We start from the raw sequence: 23,272 nt of genomic DNA, 5'->3' as shown, positions 1-23,272 counted from the left end.
CCTGCCTTCAGCCCAGGGTGTGATCCTGGAGACCCGGGATCGAGTCCCACATCAGGCTCCCTACATGGAGCCTGCTTTTCCCTCTGCCCGTGTCTCTGCCTCTCTCTGTATGTCTCTCATGAATACATAAAATAAAATCTTAAAAAAAATATTTTATAAAATCTTAAAAAAAAAAAAGATTTTATTTATGTATTCATGAGAGACACAGAGAGAGAGAGAGAGGCAGAGACACAGGCAGAGGGAGAAGCAGGCTCCATGCAGGGAGCCCAATGTGGGACTCCATCCCGGGTCTCTAGGATCACACCCTGGGCTGAAGGCAGGTGCCAAACCGCTGGGCTACCTGGGCTGCCCCCAAGCCAATACTCTTAAAGCTTTAACTCCAACATGAAGAGAGATCTGTTTCTCCCTGGACCCATTCACCAAAGGAATAGCAACTTTGGTTCTTTGCATCTTTGGAACCCAGCTCAGAGGACAAAGGAGGCCACTGGCTTCTATGATTGGTTGGGCCTGGTCACATGGTCAGGGTGGACCAGACACCATGGCTGATAGCCTTATCAGAATTGCAGGGGAAGGGGGATGCAGCTCCCCCAGCCATAGAAAAGGGGTGTCAGGAAAAGGAGGCTGGAAAGCTTCCCCGAGCTAAAGCTAGCACAAGGCCACACGAAGTCCTTGCAAAGCCCTCCTTTCCCATGGGGGGAAATAAGCAGGACTTGCATCCAGCCTCCTGGGCTGGAGGGGCCCCGGGGAAGAGCAAAGAGCCCCTCAGCTTGCCGTATGGTTTCCCCACATTTGCTTTGCTTGCCCTGAACTGCTCGTTAGCTTCTTCTTTTTTTTTTTTTTTAAGATTTTATTTATTTATTACTTATTCATGAGAGACGCAGAGACACTGGCAGAGGGAGAAGCAGGCTCCATGCAGGGAGCCTGATGTGGGACTTGATCCCAGGTCTCCAGGATCACGCCCAGGGCTGAAGGCAGCGCTAAACCACTGAGCCACCGGGGCTGCCCTGCTCATTAGCTTCTGATCGCGACCAAGATGGAGACTTCCTGCTCCGAAATGGGCAGGCAGAGCAGGAGGCCTGTGGGTCTGCTATGATTGGAGGCTGCACGGTGACCACAGAGCCCTTCAGAACAATACAGAGAACAGCGACCTCTGAAGTGCTGTGCCATCTGTGCCTGAACTAGTCTTCTCCATCTCAAGAAGGCTGCCAGTGGGGACGGCCCTGGAAAGTGACTTCAGAACAGCGAGGAGTGGTGGGAGGGAGAAGTGTTGAGGGAACAGGGGCTGAAGGAAGGCTAGAGGAGGGCAGGAGATCATGCAGGAGGGGAAAGGAGCAGAGAGTGATCTCCTTATCAAGCACTTAGCATGGGCCAGGATTTGCACGTCTGCTGTTTCCCTGGTGGCTAGTTATGGCCCGTTCCCATTTCCTGGATGAGAAAGCTCAACAGAGAGAGGGAGGGAGGAATAGATTGTGGGAGACTAAGTTCCTTGGGAGAATTACAAGAGGGAAGAGAGAAGAAACCAGCAGAAAGAGAACTAGAACTGGCTCACAGTTGGGTGATGAAATTTCTCTTTGGAACACTTAGTACCTACATGCTGCCCCAGACTCCGAGAACCTAAGGAGATGGACCCTGTTATCACCAGTCACAGTTAAGACGTGACGAAACATAGGCTCAAAGCGGCAAAGCAGATTGTTCAACTGCTAGACAGGGGCAGGGACAGGGTTCAAATCCAGTCTGACTTCCCATGCTCTGAGCTACTAGGATGCAGACCCGAGGAGTTAAAGTGAGAAACAAAAGATACAAGATGTGTGCATGTGGGGCCTGGGAGAGAACTGAAAAGGGATGATGGATGTCAGAATAATGGGTGCCCTTGTCAGGGGTACTGACCAGAAGGAGGAATGAAGGAGGCTTCTGGGAGCTGGAAATGTTTTATATCTGTGCTGCCCAATACAGTGGCCACTTGTCACACGGCTACTGAGCATTTTAAGTGTGGCTAAATCCAGATTGAGATGTACTGAAAGTATAAAATACACAGGGATCGTCCAAGACTTAAGAGAAAGAGCTCATTAAAATTTTTGTACTGATTACCTGTTGAAATACTACTACTTTGGACACACCGGGTAAAAGAAAATACGCGATTAGATTAATGTCACCTGCTCCTTCTTACTTGTTTAACGTGACTGCTGGGACATGTGAAGTTATCTAGGCGGCTTGCATTACATTCCTATTGAAGAGCGCCGAGATCTTGGAACATATGGACATACATATACATGTTTTACATATAGATACATGCATATGCAAAAATTCGTCGAGCCTGTACATTTATAATTAGATCATTTTACAGCATGTAAGTTGTACCTCAATACCAAAAAAATAAATAAATAATAATTAAAAAAAAAAAAAAAAAAAAGCCAAGAGCCGGGCAAGCCAGGATGGATGGAGACGAGAACGCGGCAGGTGGGGGGCGGGGCCGGCGGCCGCTCGTTACCCGGCAACGGGCGCTGCCGGTGACGTCACCGGCCGGTGGCAGCCATTAATCCCCCTCCGGGCGGCGCGGGCCGGCCCGGCCGCCTGCCTCCTCCTCCTCCTCCCCCGGGCCCGGATGAGATCACCGCGGCGGGCGGCCGGCTGTCCCCGCGCTCCCAACAAATCGACTCCTCGGCGAGCGCCGGCATCTCATGATCTCATGGCCCCGCGGGACGGCGCCGGCCGATGAGGTCACAGCCCCGCGCCCCCGGCCGCCCCGCTCTGCGCGCCGCGGGCTCCGGGGTCCCCGGGGTCTCCGCGCGCCCTGCGCCGGCCGCTCGCTGACCTCTGCGGACAAAGGAGGTCGCTGTCGGCGAGGGGCGAAGCCGCCTTCTCGGTTCCGGCAGCCCCGCCGCGGGCACGTGCCAGCCGCCCCGGGAGGAGGGAGCGGGCGGCGGGCGGCAGGGGTCTCCTGCGTCTGCGCCCCGCCCGGCGCGGGCTCCGCGGCTCAGCGCGCTCAGGGAGCTGCCCCGAGCCCCCGGCTGGGAACGCACCGAGCAAGGCCTCGAACCCCGGCCGCTCCCTTTCCCTGCACCTCTGTCCCGGTTCCTGCTCCACTGGGCCCGGCGGCGACGGCCTCGCGTGCTGGCTGCCCACGGCCTAGGGGACAGCTTGTATTACAGGTCACTGTTCCACGTGACAAACCCACGGCGCAGCACCGTAAGGGCTGGTGTGCATCTCTGCAAGGGGAGAGGACTGGCCGCAGAGCTGGGAGGTGGTCCAGGAGCGCAGCCTTTGTATCACTCTTCGTCACCTTCTCCAGAAGAGGAGGAGGACTTCCTGTTGTCAGCGCTACATACCTTCTTCTCTCCTCTCTCCCACCCACAGGGTCAGCCATCAGCCGCGGAGGGGCCAATGAGACTCTCAGAAACCTTCACAACTCACTTGCCAGCAGCAGGTTCAACATCACGCACTGCTCACTAACAGCTGCTCAGCAGATCTCAGCAACCTGCATTGCCATGGCTGACAGGGAGGAGGGCGAATGACACTGCCCCCGCGCCGAGCCAGACACCGAGTCGGAGCTTATTACCAAGGGCAGAGCTGTTGGAGGGTACTTTCCAGCTCCATTTTGCAGATGAGAAAACTGAATTTACTTGAACCAAACTCGGATGCCAAAGAAGTACAAGTCTCACTTTCAATGCCATTTGTGCAGAGGAAGCCCTTCTCGTTTCCCTAAATGAGTCTCCCATGAATTATTTTCTGCCTAGTGCTTATCACAATTTGAAGTTTTGCATGTTTGCATGTTTATTTAATGATGAGCTCCCCAACCAAACAAAAGCAGGGACCCGTTTCATTCATGGCATTCCTATACCTACACAGTGCCCGTCATACAGTAGATACTTAATATTCTTGGTGTGAACTCAAAGAATTCGTGGCTCAAGCTGGTAGGCAGTGCTGATTTTCAGATCCAGGTTTGTTTGAGTAGAAAGCCTGGGCTTGTTGCGTTCTCTCTAGGAAGTCCAAGGTTCTTGGTACAAGGACTTTATTCACTGTAAAGTTCCTCAGGTGCTCACTCAGAGCCTATTAATTCTAAGTTTATTACAGGATCAACAAACTTAATGTTCGGGTCTTCCAACCAGCAGCATCCTTGCTTGGTAACAGGAGAGAATAGAGGAGAAATTCGTAGGAAGTATGAAAGACAGTAGGGTTATACGTAATAGCTCAGCAAGAAAGGACACAAAAAGCCACACATAAAGGCAACAAGGGAAGGGTCACTGCAAAACTAAGTGGTTTCTTACAAGCAAAGGAAGGGAGGGAGATGGATGGAACCCAGGATGCGCACACAGGGAGTTTCTAAGGTGCTATTAATTTTCTACTTTTTAAACACAATTATTTGTTATTTTTTTGTACCTTATATGTGTTATTTTTTAAAAAGCCACACGCAGAGGGCACCTGGGTTGGGCTCAGTGGTTGAGTGTCTGCTTTTGGCTCAGGTCGTGATCCTGGGGTCCTGGGATTGAGTCCTGCATCGGGCTCCCCACAGGGAGTCTGCTTCTCCCTCTGCCAATATCTGCCTCTGCGTGTCTCTCATGAATAAATAAATAAAATCTTTTAAAAAAAAACCACACAAGCAGAAAATTTGCCCACTCTTTAAACCAACTGTAACAATTTCATGAGCCAGGGGACAAATCAGTACCCTTATCTACAGATGGGGATACTCAGCTCTGTTACAGAGAAGTTCATCATTTTGCCTAAGATCCCGGAGCTAGTAAGGGGCAGACTGATGTCAAATCTGTCTGATGTCAGCATGGACACTTACCCACCATCACATCTTGGACACTCGATATTAAAAGACCAGAGCTAGTCAAAATGTCTGTTGTCACTTTCTCCCTCACATCCCCAATTTCCTAAAAAAAGTCCTCTCTCTACTCTTCTGGCTTCTATGCCCAGGATGAGGTGGAGGCCAGAAAGCATGCCAAAGGCTAGGCTAGGTCTCTGGTGCTGTGGCCCCAGGGGCCAGCTGACAGAGTCCTTGGGGCCTGCCGCTGGCCCCACAGGAGTCACTAGACTGGGAGGAGAGCTCTGCCCCTCAACTGTAGCAGGCATGCACCCAATTTCATTGGTTGTGGTTCCCTTGATTTAAGAGCTTCGGACCCATGAACAGGAAAGGCTTAGGCCACGTGTCCCAGCAACATGCACATCAGGAGCCTCCTTACAAACAGGGCCTTGCTCCCTGGGACCCAAGAGAGGCCCAATTATAAGGTGTTGATGATTAAGCCTGAAGTGGCCTGGGATCCTGTTAGCTGCAGAAAGGCGGTCTCTTCCCTCTGTCTCAGTCCCAGGTGGATGGACGTGCTTATCTGTCCCCATGTCAGCTACAGTCTTAGGCACAAATGCTCTGGCCACAACTGCCTGAGCCTGCCTGCCTCCTAAAGCACTGGGCATCAGGTGGAAGGAAGAGAGACAGGCAGAGATGGGCAGAAGATGCCTCCTTCCTGGCTGTCTAGAGCCCATGACCTGGAACTAGATGGACATGAGCCCCAGTTGCAAGTCTGTCCTTTAGCTGGGAGGTGACTTTGCCCAAAGGTGACATCACCTCTCTGGACCTCAGTTTCCTTATATCTTCAAAGGGTATGGGGAGGGTGGTGGTGGGGTGATAGGTTTAATAGTGGGCCCCCAGAGATGTCCACATTCTATACCTTGGAACCTGTGATGGTATCTTGCAAGGCAAAAGGAATTTTGTGTCTGTGCAGATGTGATTCAGTTAAGGATTTTGAGAAGGAGAGATCACTCAGAATTATTGGGGTGGGGGGGAGAGACAATGTCATCGCAAAGATCCCTGTCAGAGGGAGGCAGGAGGGTCAGAGTGAAGGGAGCAGAGGTTGGATAGATGTGCTCCGAAGGCAGAGGAAAGGGGTCAAAGTCAAGGAATGCAGGCAGCCTCTCCAAGTGGACAAGGCAAGGAAACCGATTCTCCCCTAGAACCTCCACAAGGAACCGCTCTGCCAACGCTTGACTTTAAGACTGCTTTTGGATTTGTAACCTCCAGAACTGTAAGATAATAAATTTGTTTTAAGCCACTAAATTGACTTAAAATTGTTACAGTAGCAATAGGAAACTAATACAGGGAAGAAATTGTTCCCACCATCACAAGGACAGTGTCAGGGTGGGATGTGCAGATTGTTTTATTTTAAGGTCTCTCCCTGAAGGGCTGGCTCTATGGCAGGATGGGAGGAAGCCAGGATGCAGGCCAGGGCTGGGACAGGGAAGAGGCCTCTGGTGTTGTAGTCCCCTGTCGCCTCTGGGACTGTATCTACCACCAGGACCAGTTACATAACTTGTAATGTCCAGTGGAAACTGAAAAATGTGGAGCCTCTTAAAAAATCATTTAGAATTTCAAGACAGCGGCAGCTGATCATTAAACCAGGCATGGGCCCTTTTGCACAGGCTGCATGTCCATGAAATGGGCCCTGCCCCCACCCACCACTGCTCCGGGCACACTGACCTGTTACTCCTTGAGCTTGCCAAGCATGCTTCAACCCCAGAGCCTTTGCACATGCTATTTCCCTTGCCTGGAACACTCTTCTCCAGATGTATGCATGTACACTCCCCTTGCTTCTTTCAAATCTTTGCATGAATGTCCACTTCTTAGTGAGGCCTTCCCAGACCATCCTATTTAAAACAGCGGCGCCTGCCACTGCATTCCATTTTATTTTTCTCTACCTCACATACCGCTTATTTATCTCAGCATCTCATTCACATCAGTACCTTGAAAGCAGATACTGTGTCTTGTTCATTGCTGAGTCTCTAGAACCTAGCACAAAAATACTTTTTGAATGAATGGATGGATGGATGTAAAGAGAGTAGAGCCTGGGTGGCTCAGTCAGTTAAGTGTCTGCCTTAGGCTCAGGTCATGATCCCAGGGTCCTGGGATTGAGCCCTGCATCGGACTCTCTGCTCAGCCGGGAGCCTACTTCTCCCTCTCCTCCCTACTTGTGCTGTTACTATCTCTGTCTCTCTCTCTCAAATCAATAAATAAAATCTTAGAGAGAAAGAGAAAGAGTAGGATCATGCTTGGCATGGAGTAAGTACACTGTGACTGGTTTCTGTGCTGTTGCAGTGGCAACATTATCATCATTTCCTCCTAGGGAATGTGGGATGGGGGGGGGGGGGGGAGTCATGCCTTCTAGGGCCCCCTCTCCTCTGCTACTCTGTTTCTTCACTAAATAATAAACCGTGACTACCACTTACTGAGCTGCAGTGATTAGAAAGCTTCACTCACAGGCATGATCTTGTTTAATCTTCATATCAGTATGATTATTATCCCCACTTTACAGATGACAAAGCTGAGGCTTAGAGCCTCACCGAAGGTCCCATGGCTAATAAATGGAGCGACTGAGATGGAACCTGCTTGTCTGACTCCCAGTAGACCCTCTCCACTGACTGCACACAGCCTGCTTCAGAGCAAATGTGCCTTTGCCACAATCACAATTAATTACATAGTTCATCCTCTGTGTTTTGAGTGCCATGCACTATGCACCAGGCCAGGGAGAAAAATGAAACATATGAGACCTAGCTTCTGCTCTTACCAGGCTTGGAGGTTTTTTTCCGGGGTGGGTTGGGGGAGACAAGCCAGCAATCAGAGCATCATATGATGCACACAGAAGTAACCCAGGGACTGTGGGGGCACATGGGTGAGTCACCGAGCCCACCTGGGGCCAGCTTAGGCCCAGGCCTCCTGGGGGAAGTGAGATGTTAACACAGGCCTGTGAGCAGTTAGAGGTCAGCCAGATGGGGTTGAGGTCAAGAGGACAGTGTTCTCAGCACAGGGAACAGGAATTGCAAAGGTCTGGAAGTGACATAAGGGGGGAGGGACCAAGACAACTTCAAAGCAGGCAAGTGATGGGTGGGATGTTAGGCCAGAAAGAGACAAAGGCCAGGCACGCAGTCAAAAAGACTTTCCTAAAGGAGGGTAATTGAGTGGGTAAAAATTAGAGAGGAAGACAAACCATGAGAGACTCCTTTTTCTGGGAAACAAACATAGGGTTGCAGAAGGGGAGGGGGGTGGGAGGATGGGGTAACTGGGTAACAGGCTTTAAGGAGGGATATGATGAGATGAGCACTGGGTATTACACTATATGTTGGCAAACTGAATTTAAATAAAAAAACAAACACACATACACAAAGACTCCCTTGCCTCTGAGAGGCTGCAAGATTATGAATAAAGTGCTGAAATCCTGGGGATGATGGTCTCCTCCTCTTAAAACAGGAACAGCCCTAGACCTGGAAGCCTGGCTGCAGAAAATCCCTGCCTCACCTAGTGCAGGGACACGTGTGTTTTCAGTAATGCCAAGCCTCAGGGGCCTGCAGCAAGCCAATCAAGGCCAAGCCGACCAGGAACCAGAGAGCACGCCCCTCCTCTCTGCCACCATCTTGCTGCCCCTGCACACCTCTGCTGCTGTCGTTCAGCACATATTTATAGAGCGCTGTGATGAGCCAGGGACCCTGAATATGCACACAGTAAGGGAATACGTCTCTGCATTCCAGGGGTCCACTCTTTCTGTCCTGTCCCTGTTCTTTGGTGTGTGTCTCTCCCCTACCTTTGTCAGCCCCCTGAAGGCAAGAATGGTCTTATCCTCACAGCAAAGATTTAGCAGGGGCTGCAAACTCTCTGCTAAGCCTCCCTAATTCATGATTTTATGTGCTCCTCACCGGGCTCCTCCTCTAGGCAGGTAATATTATCTACTAGTCCTCTATACAGATGTGGCTCGGTGGAAGCCTGAAGCTGTGAGCCTGCTCACCTAGTGGCAAAGCCAAATTCAAACCCAGGCTGCCCCAAGATCCTGTCCAGGGCTGGGCACAAATAGGTAACTAGGAAGTGTAACCCTTCCTTCTTTCTTTCTCTCCCTCCCTCCCTCCTTCCTTCCTTGGGCCATTCTGACCTTGGCATTTCTGAGCCCTGAGGAGAAGAGTCAGAGGTCAGCCAAGTTTTAATGGGTTCTGAGCCTCTGATCAACCTCCAATCTCCAACCTCCTGCTGAGTCTTGACCTGTGAGGGTCATGAGGGAAGACATGCAAAAAGAAAAGCATATACACACATTGAGCATCTACTACCTATCAAAAATTGCCGAAGGCAAATTTCACCTGTTTTATTTAAAATTTACTTTCTAGCTCACCTCATATCTTCCCTAAAGCCCTTCGAGGTAAACAGAATGATCTCCTTTCTCACAGACGAGGAAACTGAGGCACAGAGCGGGCAGGTGACTGGCCAGAGGGCGCTACCCACAGTAATGTCAGAACCAGGGTTCAAATTTGGATCTGCCTGCCTCCAGAGCTCACTCTAGGATCTTTTTGGACAAGCCGAGGGTTGAGAAATGTAAGCAAGCTGTGGGCTCCCTTGGGCTAAATCTGTTCCAAGTCCCTTCTTTCTCCCCAGGGAAGGAGGAGCATCTGGGTGCAAAGTGAGGGCAGGACAGCCCCAACCACAGCACTGGAAGCCCAACAGTGGGAAACCTGTAGCCCACCGCACTTCTGCAGGCCTCCACCTGGAGGGCGGACGTGAAGTGGACGCCTCCGAGGCCACCACAGGGAGCTGGCTGCCTCCCTGATTATTTAGCTGGAGAAGAGCAAAATAATCATCACTTAGATGGCTAATTAATCCTTGCAGCACCCCAGAGTCAGTAGGGGTGGCCACCACATAGCTGTAATGTTGCCGGGAAAGGCAGAGTAGGGACGTGGGCCTCCCTGCCTGGCCCTGTGTACTCACACCAACCATTTGCATGCTCCCAGCTATTTGTCTGAGAGTCACTGCACACCTGCCATGTGTCACTGGGTCTAAGCACGAGAACGGCAGATTTCCTCTCTGCCCTCCTGGAACTTAGAGCCCAGTGGGGAAGATGTTCTACAGTTACCAGGAAAAATGCACACGCCAAACTGGTTCCTACTTCCCTGCCATGGCTCTGTCCGGCCCCTCTCCCTGGCATGTTCTGTTGGCTTGGCCTGGCCTGGTTAACTCCCACACATCTTAAAAACTCAATTCTGAGGTCCTCCTATGTAGGAGGACTTTGCTAGGCACTGGTCTGAGTGCTCCTTCTGTTTCCCAAGAGGGCTCTGTGGTCACTGCTTCCCTGCCTACCGACCCATCAGACCATGAGGTTTGAGCTCGAAAGTCCTGGGTCACCATGGCTCCCATGCCCAGAACTCGGTCAATCTGTAGAATGAATATATGAGATGGTCAATCATGTGACCCGGTAACCTGTGGTTCCCCCACCTGTACAACAAGAGTGTCCTTCTGGGTCTAATGTCTGTGAACAACCTCCAAGAGACTGGAGGGGCCTCTGGGATGTCCAAACTGGCATTACTCGTCACAATTGACCCCTACTAAAGTCATAAGCAGGCCAAAGCCTCATGCATCCCTCCTGCATCAGCCAAAATGGCTGGTGTATCCATCCTGGTTCTCTGTACCTGCAAGGAGCTGAAGCTGCTTTGGGCCAAAGCCAACAGGGACTTTGGAGGGATTGTGGCTTACCTCGGGCTTCAGAGGCGCACTGGAGCGCCTCACGGTCCAAGCAGAAGGACCCTCCCCTTGACTGCCAACTTGCACATACGAATGGATCACCTGGGGATCTGGTTAGGATGCAGACTGCCCCAGGTGTTGAATGAATGCACTCAGCTCCCAGGTAACTCAGTTCCTCGGGTAGGGCTCCAGATGGACCCTGCTTGGGCCAGGTGTCTGTGCAGGATTTTCAGCAATGGACAGGTGGGTGGGTGGGTGGGGAATAGAGGGACACCAGGAACAGCCACAGCCCTGGTCCCCATTCCTGTGTATCCACTTTTTCCCCAGGCGGGCCCTGGGCTGGGGCGGCCACACTGGGGCGGGTGGTGGTGGGGTATTGACTGCAGCTGGGGCAGAGCCGGGCCAGCTCCCTACACAGTGACCGTCTGAACTGGTGAAACGTATCATCTTTCAACCTGGAAAGTGATTTCCAGAGGCCCCGGTGCAGGGGGCCGGGGTGGGGGTGGGGGGGAGCCAAGTGGCAGGAGAGTTTAAATAGCAGCTGTGTTCCTAATTTCCCCAGGAGGAGGCCTGGCCGCCCCTCCTCCGTGCTGAGTGTTTGCCATTAAAAACAAACAGTATCATTTGGTTCAATATAAAATGAATTAAGGGAAATTAAACTGCGGGGGCCATGTGGCAAGCCTTGTCCTCCATTGTCTGAAGCCGTTTTTCATCTTCCCCAGTGAGGAACAACAGCTTGGGGGGTGTGGAGCAAAGCAGGACTAGATACATAAATAAATACTACCCCCCACCCCCACCCCACTGCCTTCCGGCATGAGGGGTTTGGGAAATCTCAGGTGGCTGCCCTGTCCCTCCTGTGTCCCCTGGCAGCAGAATGTAGCCTTTGAGAGTCTCCCAGGGAACAGGGTGAGGGAAAAAAAACAAAGCACAACAAGAACAACAGAAAACGAGGTGTAGGCCCCTGAGACTGAGCTGGGCGGTCGGGGTGGCAGAGGGGGTAGATCATGGACCAGACGCGGCTGGGGGTAGGGGGTGTGGTACCTGGATTACTGGGGAGCCATTCCCACCAGTCAGCCACCTCGCTGTACCATTTGTGTTGGGGGGAATGGAGTTAGGAAGGTGAGGCACAGGGAATGATGGGCAGAGAGGGCTGTGTGATGCTTAAGACTGGGGGTTCTGGAATGAGACAGCCAAGTTCAAATCTGCCCCCCCACCACCACTTACCAGCTGTATGACCCTTAGCAAGTCACTTACGCTCTCTGCACCTCATCTGCAAATGGGGGCTAGAGGAGTATCAACCTCAGCAGGTTGTTGTGGGGATCAGTTCATGTTTACAAGGCTCTTAAAACAATATTGGGCAAATTACTTACTATTATGTACTATGATATTTAATATATTCTGATGGTTGGCCCTTGGGGCATTTCCCTTGGCACCTGGAAGACCTCGCCTTAAGTCATAGCTCTGCCACAGGCTTACTGTGTGACCCTGGGTAAGTGAACACAAACTTGCTGAGCCTCATCTGCAAACCAGGGATTCTCATGCTGGGACACAGACTGCTAGTGCATCCCCATGTCCATTCTCCTCTTCTTCCTTTAAAATCAGAAGCCTGGGGGCACCTGCATAGCTCAGTGGGTTAAGTGTTTGCCTTCAGTTCAGGTCATGATCCCAGGGTCCTGGGATGGAGCCCCATGTTGGGCTCCCTGCTCAGCAAAAAGCATGCTTCTCCCTCTCCTCTGCCCCTACTCCACCCCACTCGTGCTCACTCTCACTCAGATAAATAAAATCTTTTTAAAAAATAAAATCAGAAGCCTGATTTTTTGTTTGGTCCCTTGGCACCCAGCTAAGATGCTCCCAGCTTCCCAGGCAGTGACTGTGACTGGTAGCCAATGAGATGTCAGTGAAAGTGACGGGAATTATTTCTGGGAAGTCACTCACAAAGTGACAGGGATACTAATGACCGTCGATGCAAAAATCCTAAGTAACATAGTGGCATGCACGAACCAGAAGCATATCAGAGGATACTACATCAGGTGCAAGTGGGTTCATTCCAGCAATGCGAGGCTTAAGAGGAAACCTGATGATGCAGGTTTTTCACTGTAATAGATCTAAGGAGGAAAATCATTGTTCAAGTTCAATGACCAGTTTTTATCTTAAAAATTTCAATAAACTGGCCTAGGTAGATATTTCCTTGATGTGATAAAACATTGGCCTCAGCCCCCAAATCAGCATCTCGTTAAATAAGGAACAGCAATAGTTCGTTTCAAATTTGACTTAGGATCTAGCATCCAGTTATGCAACCAGACTAATTTAGGGCTTGCTACCAGAGGTATTGTGTAAATGTGATCAGCATCTACAATCAGTCAACTTTAAGTAAATGAGATAATGCCTTGATAACCTGGGTGGACCTCATTCAATCACCTGAAAGGCCACAGAACTCTGCAAATGCCAGAAATTTCCATTTTCTTTACATGGAGGAACTAAAGTTAAAGGCTTCATCTATGTTCCAACAGTGATTGGTTGGGGCTGTCTGGGTTGCTGCATTGAGATGATCCTGGGTGAAACAGGGCTGTGATAAATTAGTGATGCCTGACACAGGCTGGTAAGTGGGTGCTTTCAGACTGTTTGCTATCTCAGGCTTCAATACTTCAGGGAGGAGTAGGCACCTAAGCTACAGTCTTTAGGCAGAGCAAAGAAAGAACAAATCCTAGGGGCGACTGTGGTGCTAAGAAGCCTTGTAAGCCACTTGTTGCTTTAGAGTAAAATTAAAAATTAGCCTGGCAATTTCAAATAGTCAAGTCCTTAATAATGACATTTAGCCAAACTCACTTCTGTTGGTTTCTAGCAGAGCCTCTGGCCGTATTTCACGCCTTGGGGTCTTCTATTTCCTGAAGTGGCTGTCTGCTGTAGACTACTGAGTTCCCCCTTAGACACAGCTTTCTTACAAAGGCCAAACTATGAGGAATTAGGAATGTTAATAGTTTCAAACTCCTGATCAGGGTTAGCTAACTTTTTCTTAAAGGGCCAGACATTAAATCTTAGATTTTGTGGGCCATACAGACTCTATTTCCACTACTCAACTCTGTCTTTACAGCATGAAAGAAGCCAAAGACAATGCTTAAATGCACAAGCGTGGCTATGTTCTAGTAAAACTTTATCAAATAAGCACTAGGTCTACAGGTTGGGATCTGCCAACTCTGAACTAGATTTTGTAGCATATTATGCTCCTCAATAAAAGGATTCCATGGTTAAAAGTTGGGGAAATGTCAAACTAAGTGAAATGAATTTCTTGACTGCAGGACTTCTCAGAGCCTCCACTATGTTAATGTGCAAGCAGGGTAGGGGGTGGGATTTATGGTTTGGAGGAGGAGACAATGGTCTAGATAATTACCAAGCGGTGCCTCTGTGCTGGGAGGAGGGGCTGTGGGAAAATGAATGAAAGAAATGAGCATTGTCTTAAGGGGAGGGGGGTGGAGTGACATTTAAGTTGAGTCCTGGAGAATCACAGAATCAATGTGTCAAAGAGTACTAAGCAATTCACAACTATCTAAGGTATCCTTAGAGGAATCTCTATGAAAATCCTTAATAAATCTAAACTGGGGACGCCTGGGTGGCTCAGCAGTTGAGTATCTGCCTTTGGCTCAGGTCATGATCCTGGGATCCTGGGATCAAGTCCCTCATCAGGCTCCCTGCAGGAAACCTACTTCCCCCTCTGCCTATGTCTCTGTCTCTCTGTGTCTCTCATGAATAAATAAATAAAATCTTAAAAAGAAAATTTAAACTGTTTCCACATTACAAAAATCCAGCTGATCCCCATCTCCCCAAAAGCTAACTTTTATATATTGCGTGCCATAAGATATGCAACAGAATGCCCACAACACCCTTTGAGGTAGTATATTGTGCATCCCCCCCTAAATGTCCCACCTTGACCCTCAGGACTCTACTAGAATGAGCTATCTCAACTGGAGTCTGTTATTTTTTTTAAATTTTTATTTATTTATGATAGTCACAGAGAGAGAGAGAGAGGCAGAGACACAGGCAGAGGGAGAAGCAGGCTCCATGCACCGGGAGCCTGATGTGGGATTCGATCCCGGGTCTCCAGGATCGCGTCCTGGGCCAAAGGCAGGCGCCAAACCGCTGCGCCACCCAGGGATCCCTGGAGTCTGTTATATTACAGATTTTACAGATGTAATGAAGGTTACAGATCAGTTGACTCTGAGTCCATCAAAAGGGAGACTATCTGGGTGGGTCTAATCCAATCACTCAAGCCCTTAAAATGCAGAAGGGGAAGAAGTCAGGAAAATATGAAGCAGGAGGAGGAATCCACAGCCCATTTCTAGCTTGAAGTGGAGAAGCCCCAGGAAAGGACAGAGAGTGGTCTCTGGGTGCTCAGAGTGACCCCTGGTTGACACCCAGGAAAATGGGGTCTTTAGTCCTACAACCACACAGAAATAAACTCTGCCAACAACCTGAATAAGTCTGGAAGTAGGTTCCCCTCCAGCACGTCCAGATAGGAGCCCAGCCTGACCAACACTTTGATTTTGACCTTGCGAGACCCTATGCAGAGAACATGGTCAAGTCCAAGCCTGGCTTCTGACCTACAAAACTGTGAACTAATAAATGGGTGTTGTTTTAAGCTTCTAAGTTGGTGGTAATTTGCTAGGCACTAATTGAATAATAGTGGTAGGCCCTATTATTATCTTATTTTATAGATGAGGAAAGGTGAACAAGCAGAGGCGAAGTTGCAGGGTCCCACAACTACTAAGTGACAGTGGATTTCCCAAACAGAATTTGAATGCAAGCGGTCTGGTTTTTAACCATTAGGCTGTGTATCTGTGTGAAATGATCTCAAACAAGTGAGGTGGAAGCTGCATGTAGAACATTATTGTTTGATTAAACAATAATAAAATCAAATATAAAGCTGAGTGGGATAAGGGTACACGTGCGTTTGCTTGAATATGTATACAACAGCTATAAAAGATCCAGGGAGGGGATCCCTGGGTGGCTCAGCAATTTAGCACCTGCCTTTGGCCCAGGGTTTGATTCTGGAGTCCCGGGATCGAGTCCCACATCAGGCTCCCTGCATGAAGCCTGCTTCTCCCTCTGCTTGTGTCTCTGCCTCTCTCTCTCTCTCTCTCTCTGTGTCTCTCATGAATAAATAAATAAAATCTTAAAAAAAAAAAAAAGATCCAGGGATAATTATGACCTCTTTGGGGGGCAAAACAGGTGCGTGGGGGCAGGTGAAGGAAGGGGATTTTTTCCTTTCCAAAAAACATATGCTGCTTTTGGTGTTTTAACTTCTGAATCCTGTGACTCTATAACCTATTTAAAAAAAATAATAGGGATGCCTGGGTGGCTCAGTGGTTGAGCATCTGCCTTCAGCTCAGAGTGATCCCAGGGTTCTGGGATCGAGTCCTGCATTGCGTTCCCCATAGGGATCCTAATTCTCCCTCTGCCTATGGCTCTGCCTGTTTGTGTCTCTATGAATAAATAAAATATTTAATAATAATAAAGTATCCTCAATAACTAGGGGGATGGCATAAAGTTGGGACACACAGAATGAATGCAAAAGCACTCTCAAGAGAGGACATAAGTTTGGGGAAACCGGTGTGTGGATGTATTAGTTTTCCAGGGCTGCCATCACAAAGTGCCCAGACCGAGTGGCTTGAGCAACAGACATTTATTTTCTCTCAGTTCTGGAGGCCGGAAGTCTGAGATTGAGGTGTCAGCAAGGTTGGTTTCTTCTGAGGCCTCTCTCCTTGGCTTGCAGATGCCTGCCTCCTCCCTGTGTCATTACGTGGTCTTCCCTGTGTGTGTGTGTGTGTGTGTGTGTGTATAAATTTCCCCTTTTATAAGGACACCAGTAGGATTAGGGCTCACCTAAAGACTTCATTTCAAATTAACTGCCTGTTTAAAGGATATTTCTCCAAACAGTTGTGTTCTGAGATACCAGGGGTTAGAACTTCAACATATGAATTTGGGGCAGGGGGACACAATTCAGCCTGTAACAGTAGGGGAGTTGACTCAGGATCATAAAACACATTTAACCTAGGGTTTCTTGACCTTGGCACTGCTGACACTTTGGATCATTCTCAGTGGTGGGGCACTGGCCTGTGCACATAGGATGTTTAGCAGCATCCTTGGCCTCTATCCACTAAAAACCAATAGCAATCCCTCCCAACCCCATTGTGGCAACCAATGATGTCTCCAGAAATTGCCAAAGGTCACTCCTCACCCCACTAGTTGGGAACCACTAGTTTAACCCCTTCTAGCACCCCCAGTACAGGACTCTGGGGCAAATGCATCTGGCCCTGGGAGAAGTTCTGCACTTTTATACACAAAATGATGTGCCATAAGGACTGGAGCATAGGCCTAGGCCATCCAGACCTGCCCTAGGGTAAACAGATATCTGCTCAGGAGGGCAGGGCAGAGAGGTGAATGCCTGACCTCCAGAAGGGGAGGGAGACACACTCAATGGGAAATCACTCTGAAAGTAAAAGTGCTGGGTTCAGGACCCAGAAAATAGAGGGATTTTCACAGTCTGAAAAGCCTCATGAATCCTCTCTGCTCTCACATCAGAGAAAACTACCTTTCCTAACTTTTGTCTGCTCTCCCTCTCCTGCCCTGTACTTGGAGGCGAGCTGGTGAGGCTGGCATCTCGTGGAGTCTCACTCAACAGGAAGATCGGGTTAAGATGATTTTGGACTTAGGAAGGGCTTCCTCTTTCCTATTTTTTTTTTTTTAAGATTTTATTTATTTATTCAGGAGAGACACACAGAAAGAGGGAGAAGCAGGTTCCCTGTGGGGAGTCTGATTGGGACTCGATCCCAGGACCTCAGAATCATGACCTGAGCCGAAAGCAGAAACTCAACCACTGAGCCACTCAGGTGCAGCCTCTTCCCTATTCTTACAGCAAAGACAGAAAGTTAATCAAATGCTGGGTTCTTTGGAGAAAACACTTAAGCGAAGCCTTCCCTTGTTTTCAGTTGTGGTTGATTCTAGTAACTACCCAGCAAGCTAGGTACATGGCCTTCTACCTTCTGAGAACCTAAGAGGCTGAGAACCTCAAGATGACCACTTTACGGATGAGGAACCTGAGATGTCCAAAGAGTGAGGTCACTTGCTCAAGGTCATGTAAGGAATACATCAAGGTGCCAGAGTTTGAATGAGGTTTTGCTCAAGGCCAGGGTCTTCTATTCTGTGGAGCCACCTCCTCTTACTAGAGCTGGAGAGCTCTTAGACAAATACCAGCTTTTGTTTCCCTCTACCTGAGAAATGGGAAGAATGACAGCTGCCTGCTACCCATACCATTGGAAGGTTGAATAAACCCTGTCCTCAGAATGTTCCAGAACAGTGATGTCCAACAAATGTTCTGGGATGACGGAAATGTTCTATATCTGTGCTGCCCAAAATGGTAGCCTCCAGCCATGGCTGGCTACCGAGTGCTGAAAACATGGCCAGGCAATTAGGGAATGGGATTTTATTTTATTTTATTTTATTTGGGAATGGGATTTTAAATTTAACTGATTTAAATGTAAATAGTTACATGTGGTGGAACCTGGCTGGCTCAGTTTGTGGGGCATGCAGCTCTTGATCTTGGGGTTTTAAGTCTGAACCCAACATTGCGTTTGGAGATTACTTAAAAATAAAATCTCTATTTAAAAAAATAAATAAAACAAATAGTCACATGTTGCATGTGGCTGCCATACTGGCCAATGCAGCTCTAGAATTCTGGATGAAGAGTATTTCATTTTAATAAAAAGAAGGAGCACTGCGTACAAGCCAGATTTTTTGTTCTTTCTACTTAATAGTAGGAGTTAGAGATGCATGTTTCAAGAACAAGATTTTTGCTCTTTTAACTAGGTCTGGATTAGGTTAATATAAAAACTGGTTTCATACTTATTTTTATATTCTCAGGGTATAGGATCGCCCACGTCAGTCCACAGGTCCTAAATAATGTTGTGGGGTGGGCTGGGGAGGGAAGAATGTGGCCAAGAATCCTATGTTCCCAAGGAAGGAAATAAAATAGGGGTGTGGTAATACAGGTTGAGGACAACCATTTTCAGCAGGGTGGCCAGGGATATGATACGGTCTCAGAATAAGTGACCCTGGAACAATGGAGCAAGACTTGAATGATGGAAAGGAGATAGCCATGGGGACAGAGGGAAGAAAACTGTCCCAGAGGGAGGAAACAGTAAATGCAAAGAGCCTGAGAAGGAAGGTGCTGGGTGCATCGGGGAGACCCTGAGGCCACTGGTGGTGGATCCAGAGTGAGCAAGGGAGACAGTCATTGGTGATAAGGTCAGATAGTTGGATAGGAGCCAGATCAAGCAAAGCTAAGACATATGGGTCATATAAGTTATCTGGATTTATAATGAAAAGTGGGTGTCTAGACATGTAGCCAGTGTGATGGTTTAGGGTTAAGGTTGCCAACCAGTGGTTGGCAACCTTAACCCCATCCCCATTTTGGCTGGCCAATGAGCAAAGCTCTCCTGGGAGGCCCAGGTGTGAGAAGATTCCTGACAGGCATTCCAGTGTCTGGAGGCACCTGGGAATTGGTGGCTCACCCAGCCTCACACGTCAGGGACCACAGAGCCATCAAGCAAATCCAAATGCCAAAAGCCCTTCCAGTATAACGATTATCATATTAAAAACCAACCCACCCTCTCAGTGGATGGCATGGAGGCACAGGACAGAGCATCTGTGCTGTGTGCCATTAGGGGTCCCTGACAGATGTGCTCTTCCCCCTCCCTCCCACCTCCCCAGCTGCAAATGAAGACCCGTCCTTTTCTTCTGCCCAGACAAGGATTGATGAGGATTCGGAAGAGCACTCAGACAGGCAAGGAAAGGCTGTGAACCTTTTCCAAGCCTGCAATTTATCTTGAAGAGACTATTCACATCACTTTTTACAGGCTGGATTATGCTCTGACCTGGCACATTAATCTCGCCGAATAAAATAATAATAATCAGAAAAAGGGAGCTGGACAGTTGCCAGGGAGGCATTAATAATTGTCACCCATACCTTGGCGGCACAGGGAAAGGGTGTCAGGTCCCATCCCCACCCCCTTGCCCCCAGAAGTGCCTGCAAGAGGGGGAAGGGAGTGAAGGAGCCATAGTCTGAACTTGGGGGAATTTTGTATACATGGTGGGGACCCCTCTCCTTAATCAACACTGAGCAATTTCACAAACCAAACCAGGGAATGTACATAGGAGGGAATCTGGCCCTAGTAACTCAGACCAAGGATTCTGGAGTCAGACTCCCTGAATTCAAATCCCTGCTCGGCCACTTACAAGCTGTGTGGTCTTGGGCTATCTCCTGAATCTCTCACTTTGATTGTTTTCTCCTCTGGAGAACATGGATAAAGGCAGTACCTGTTGGAATGTAAAACGGTATAGCCACTGTGGAAAACAATATGGCGGTTCTTCAAAAAGTCAAGAATTATCCCATGACCCAGCAATTCCACTCCTAGGTATGTACCCAGAAAAAATGTGTTCAAACAGATGCTTGTTAACAAAACATAACAAAAAAACAGATACTTGTACACAAATGGTTGGAATAGCACTTTCACAATAGCTGAACAGTGTCCATCAAACCCAAATATACATAAATGGGTGAATGGGTAAATAAATGGTGGTGTTCCCACGCAATAGAATGTGATTCAGTCATAAGAAGAGGTCCTGACACCAGCTACAATGCAGATGAACCCTGAAAGCATTATGTATAGGAGAAGAAGCCAGGCACAGGTTCCACTTATTTGAAATGTCCAGAAGAGGCAAATCCAGCAGATTAGTAGTAGTTGCCAGAGGCTAGGGGTGCATGAGGTGGAGTGACTGTGAGCGAAGTGGGGAAGGCTCCATTTGGGGTGATGAAAATGTCTTAGAACTAGACAGAGGGGACAGTTACATATAACTGTGAATATACCAAACGCCACTGAATTGTAGACTTTACACTGATTACTGGTTAATTTCATAGTATGTGAATAGGACTTGGATTAGAAAAAAAACACAAAAAACAACAGCCCTTGCCTTGTAAAATGTCAGAAGGAAATGAATGTCTGGCCCGTTCAGAGCGAGCGCCGACTCCACATGAGCTGCTCCTCTTGCTAGGTGGTAACTATGGGGTTTGCAACCTTTGGCATGTGATTTAACCCAGTTTCTGCTCCGTGACAAGAGAAACCAACATCTACCATCCCAGGATTAAGGCTGAATGAGACAATGTCTTCTGTAGACTATAAAGTCCACGAGTATGGGGATTTTTGTCTACTTTGTTCACTGATATATCCTCAGTGCCTAGAACAGTGCCTGACACACAGTTGGCACTTAGGCAATATTTCTTGAATAAATATCATGGCTTAACACGCTGCCTAGCTCCTAGGAACTGCTCAGTAATGCTTGGCTGTATTTATCATTATTAGTTTGACTTCTAGGTTTCTTTGAGGCTCCCTCTATGGTCCTTCCTAGCACAGAGGAGTAACTGCTTTGCTTTGTGGATTTCTGCGTCTTCATGACAGAGTTGTTTGGACAGCTACCAAATACAAGAGGTTTAAGCTGAGCTGGAAAAGGAATTTAACTCTTGCTGCTGGTATAAGAGGAGGTGGTGAGATTTAGTGTAGCTGGCTAGGCTATCACTCATTCACTCACCTATCCATCTACCCACCTGTCCATCTGTCTGTCCATACGTCCAGCCATCCATCCATACATCTATCCATCCATCCACCCACCCACCAACCTTCCTCTCCAGTCATCAAATTCATCCATCTACCTATATATCTAATGCATACATGTACCTCTATATACATATAATAAATGCTTCTGAGTGCATATGAGATGCCAGCAACCCACTGACAAACAAGCTAGATGCATTCATTTCTGCTGTCACAGAGGTGACAAGCAGAGAAGGCAGACAATTAAGCAAGCAATTATAGTCAGGGTAGGGAGTGCTAGAACAGGAGTATAGGGTGCTCTGGGAGTCCTCGTCAGGGGCACCATCCCTAGCCTAAAGGGGCAGGGAAGGTTTCTATGAGGCTGTGATCCAAGGAGTGGGAGTTAATTATGACACAAAGCAGGGGAAGGGTCTTTGAGGCAGAAGGATCAGCAGGTGCAGTGGGTAGGAGACTGGATGCCACACAACCCACTCTGGAAACTGTACAAGCTAGTTATGCAGTGTCTCGGTGCCTTGGGCTTCTCATCCAGAAAACTGGATAAGGAGAACATTTATCACGTGTTGGTACTAGTCGGTGTGTGTAGAGACACGAGAGAAGTAGAATTGGGCTGAAGCACAGAGAACAGGGTGAGAGACTGGGGGAGGGAAAAGGCAAGTGTAGGGAGAATGCAGGTGGACAGGTAGGTGGGAACAGTGGCCGAGGGCTGCAAAGCCTTGCCTGCCTCCTGTCCAGCAATGATTAACCCGCCCCTTCCTCCATCCCATATCCAGAAAGTCTTTTTATCTTTGCAGCATCTCAGGCAGGGTTTTGTTAATATCTCAATTCTTCACAGGATGAAATGTGTTCAGGGGCGCGAAGTGACTCACCAGAGGCCTCGTGGCTAGAATGTGGCAGGGTTAGGAGGGGCCAGGAGCTCTGGCATGTGGCTGGTTCAGGGCCTGGCAGGGACCCTCCTGCAGTGGCCAGCCTTGGGAGTTGGAAGATGTGGGTTCTTACTCTGATTCTATCACTGAGTGGCTGGGTGTCTTGTACCTCGTTCAGCCTCAGGATAGTCAGTGAAGAAATGGCCAAGGACACCTGCTCCCTAGAACCTGCAAATGTGACCTTATCTGGAAAAGGGGTCTTTTAAGAAATCATTAAGACTCTTGGCATGAGGGCGCCTGGGTGGCTCGGTTGGTTGAGTGTCAGCCTTTGGCTTAGAGGTCATGATCCCAGGTCCTGGGATAGAGCCCAGGCTCTATGTCAGGCTCCCTGCAAAGCTGGGGGGGGGAGGGGTGTCGGGTCTGCTTCTCCCCCTGCCCATGTGCTCTCTCTCGCTCTCTCTCTCTCATTCTTACTCTGTCTCTCAAATAAATAAGTAAAAATCTTAAAAAAACAAACAAACAAAAAAAACTCTTGGCATGAGAAGAATATCTTAGATTACCCAGGACCCTAAATGCAATCACTTATATCCTTAAAAGAGACAGGGACACTTCATGCACAGAGAAAGCCACATGGCCAAAGAGGCAGAGACTGGAATGGAAGCCACAAGCTACACCAGCAGCCACCAGAAGCTGGAAGAGGCAAGGAATGGATCCTCCCAAAACATCTAGAGGGAGTGCTGCCCTCCAACACCTTGATTTCGGCCTAGTGATATGGACTTTGGACTTCTAGCCTCTGGAACTATGAGAAAACAAATTTCTGTTGTTTTAACGAACCAGACACAGGGGGATTTGTCTCAGGATCATGAGTTTTTCATCTAGAAAGAGGTGATAATAAATTCTCTCTTACAGGGCTGATGAGAGCCTGAAGTAAAGATATGGGAAAGAATCTAGCAAGAATCAGACTGTATTAGGTGTTGAGTAACCATACCTGCCTGCTTTCCTTATCCTTCTCCCACATCCACTTTGAAGTAGAGCTTGGGCTGTGAAGCTGTGAGGCTCTGGGTAGGAAGCCCAGCAATAGCATGAAGCGGTAACAGTTCTGTGACTCTGAGAAGCCACCTACCCCCTCACCGCCCATCTCCTACCCATCCATGAGAGTGATGGTACCCACCTAAAAGGAAGGGGCCACATAAGGAATCACACAAGAAATACTCTTAGCAAAGTTCAGGTACACAGTTGGTGCTTAATAATTCCAAGCTATTATT

At 48.6% G+C, this 23,272-nt stretch overlaps 1 protein-coding gene and 1 long non-coding RNA gene across 17 annotated transcripts in view; one reads left to right on the top strand and one right to left on the bottom strand.

Moving 5' to 3' along the window:
• Positions 1-23,272, bottom strand: part of RNFT2 (ring finger protein, transmembrane 2) — a 96,777-nt gene that overhangs the window by 53,878 nt on the left and 19,627 nt on the right. Inside the window, exon 9 of one of the 16 annotated variants that reach the window (XM_072802673.1) lies at positions 3,754-4,551. The exons of the other annotated variants lie outside the window; for them this stretch is intronic. Within the exon in view, the coding sequence (XP_072658774.1) occupies positions 4,357-4,551 (195 nt within the window). The 3' untranslated portion in view covers positions 3,754-4,356. Of the gene's footprint in view, positions 1-3,753; positions 4,552-23,272 lie in introns of those variants that run through there. 16 annotated transcript variants of the gene reach the window in all.
• Positions 2,741-4,597, top strand: LOC140619369 (uncharacterized). The gene is made up of 2 exons (XR_012019257.1): positions 2,741-3,186; positions 3,355-4,597. It is a non-coding gene; the product is annotated as an uncharacterized lncRNA (long non-coding RNA).

The sequence above is a fragment of the Canis lupus genome, chromosome 27 (genome assembly GCF_048164855.1).
Source record: "Canis lupus baileyi chromosome 27, mCanLup2.hap1, whole genome shotgun sequence".
Lineage (NCBI taxonomy): Eukaryota > Metazoa > Chordata > Mammalia > Carnivora > Canidae > Canis > Canis lupus.
The sequence above is the reverse complement of the archived record's forward strand: the minus strand, read 5'-3'. Positions and strand labels throughout refer to the sequence as shown.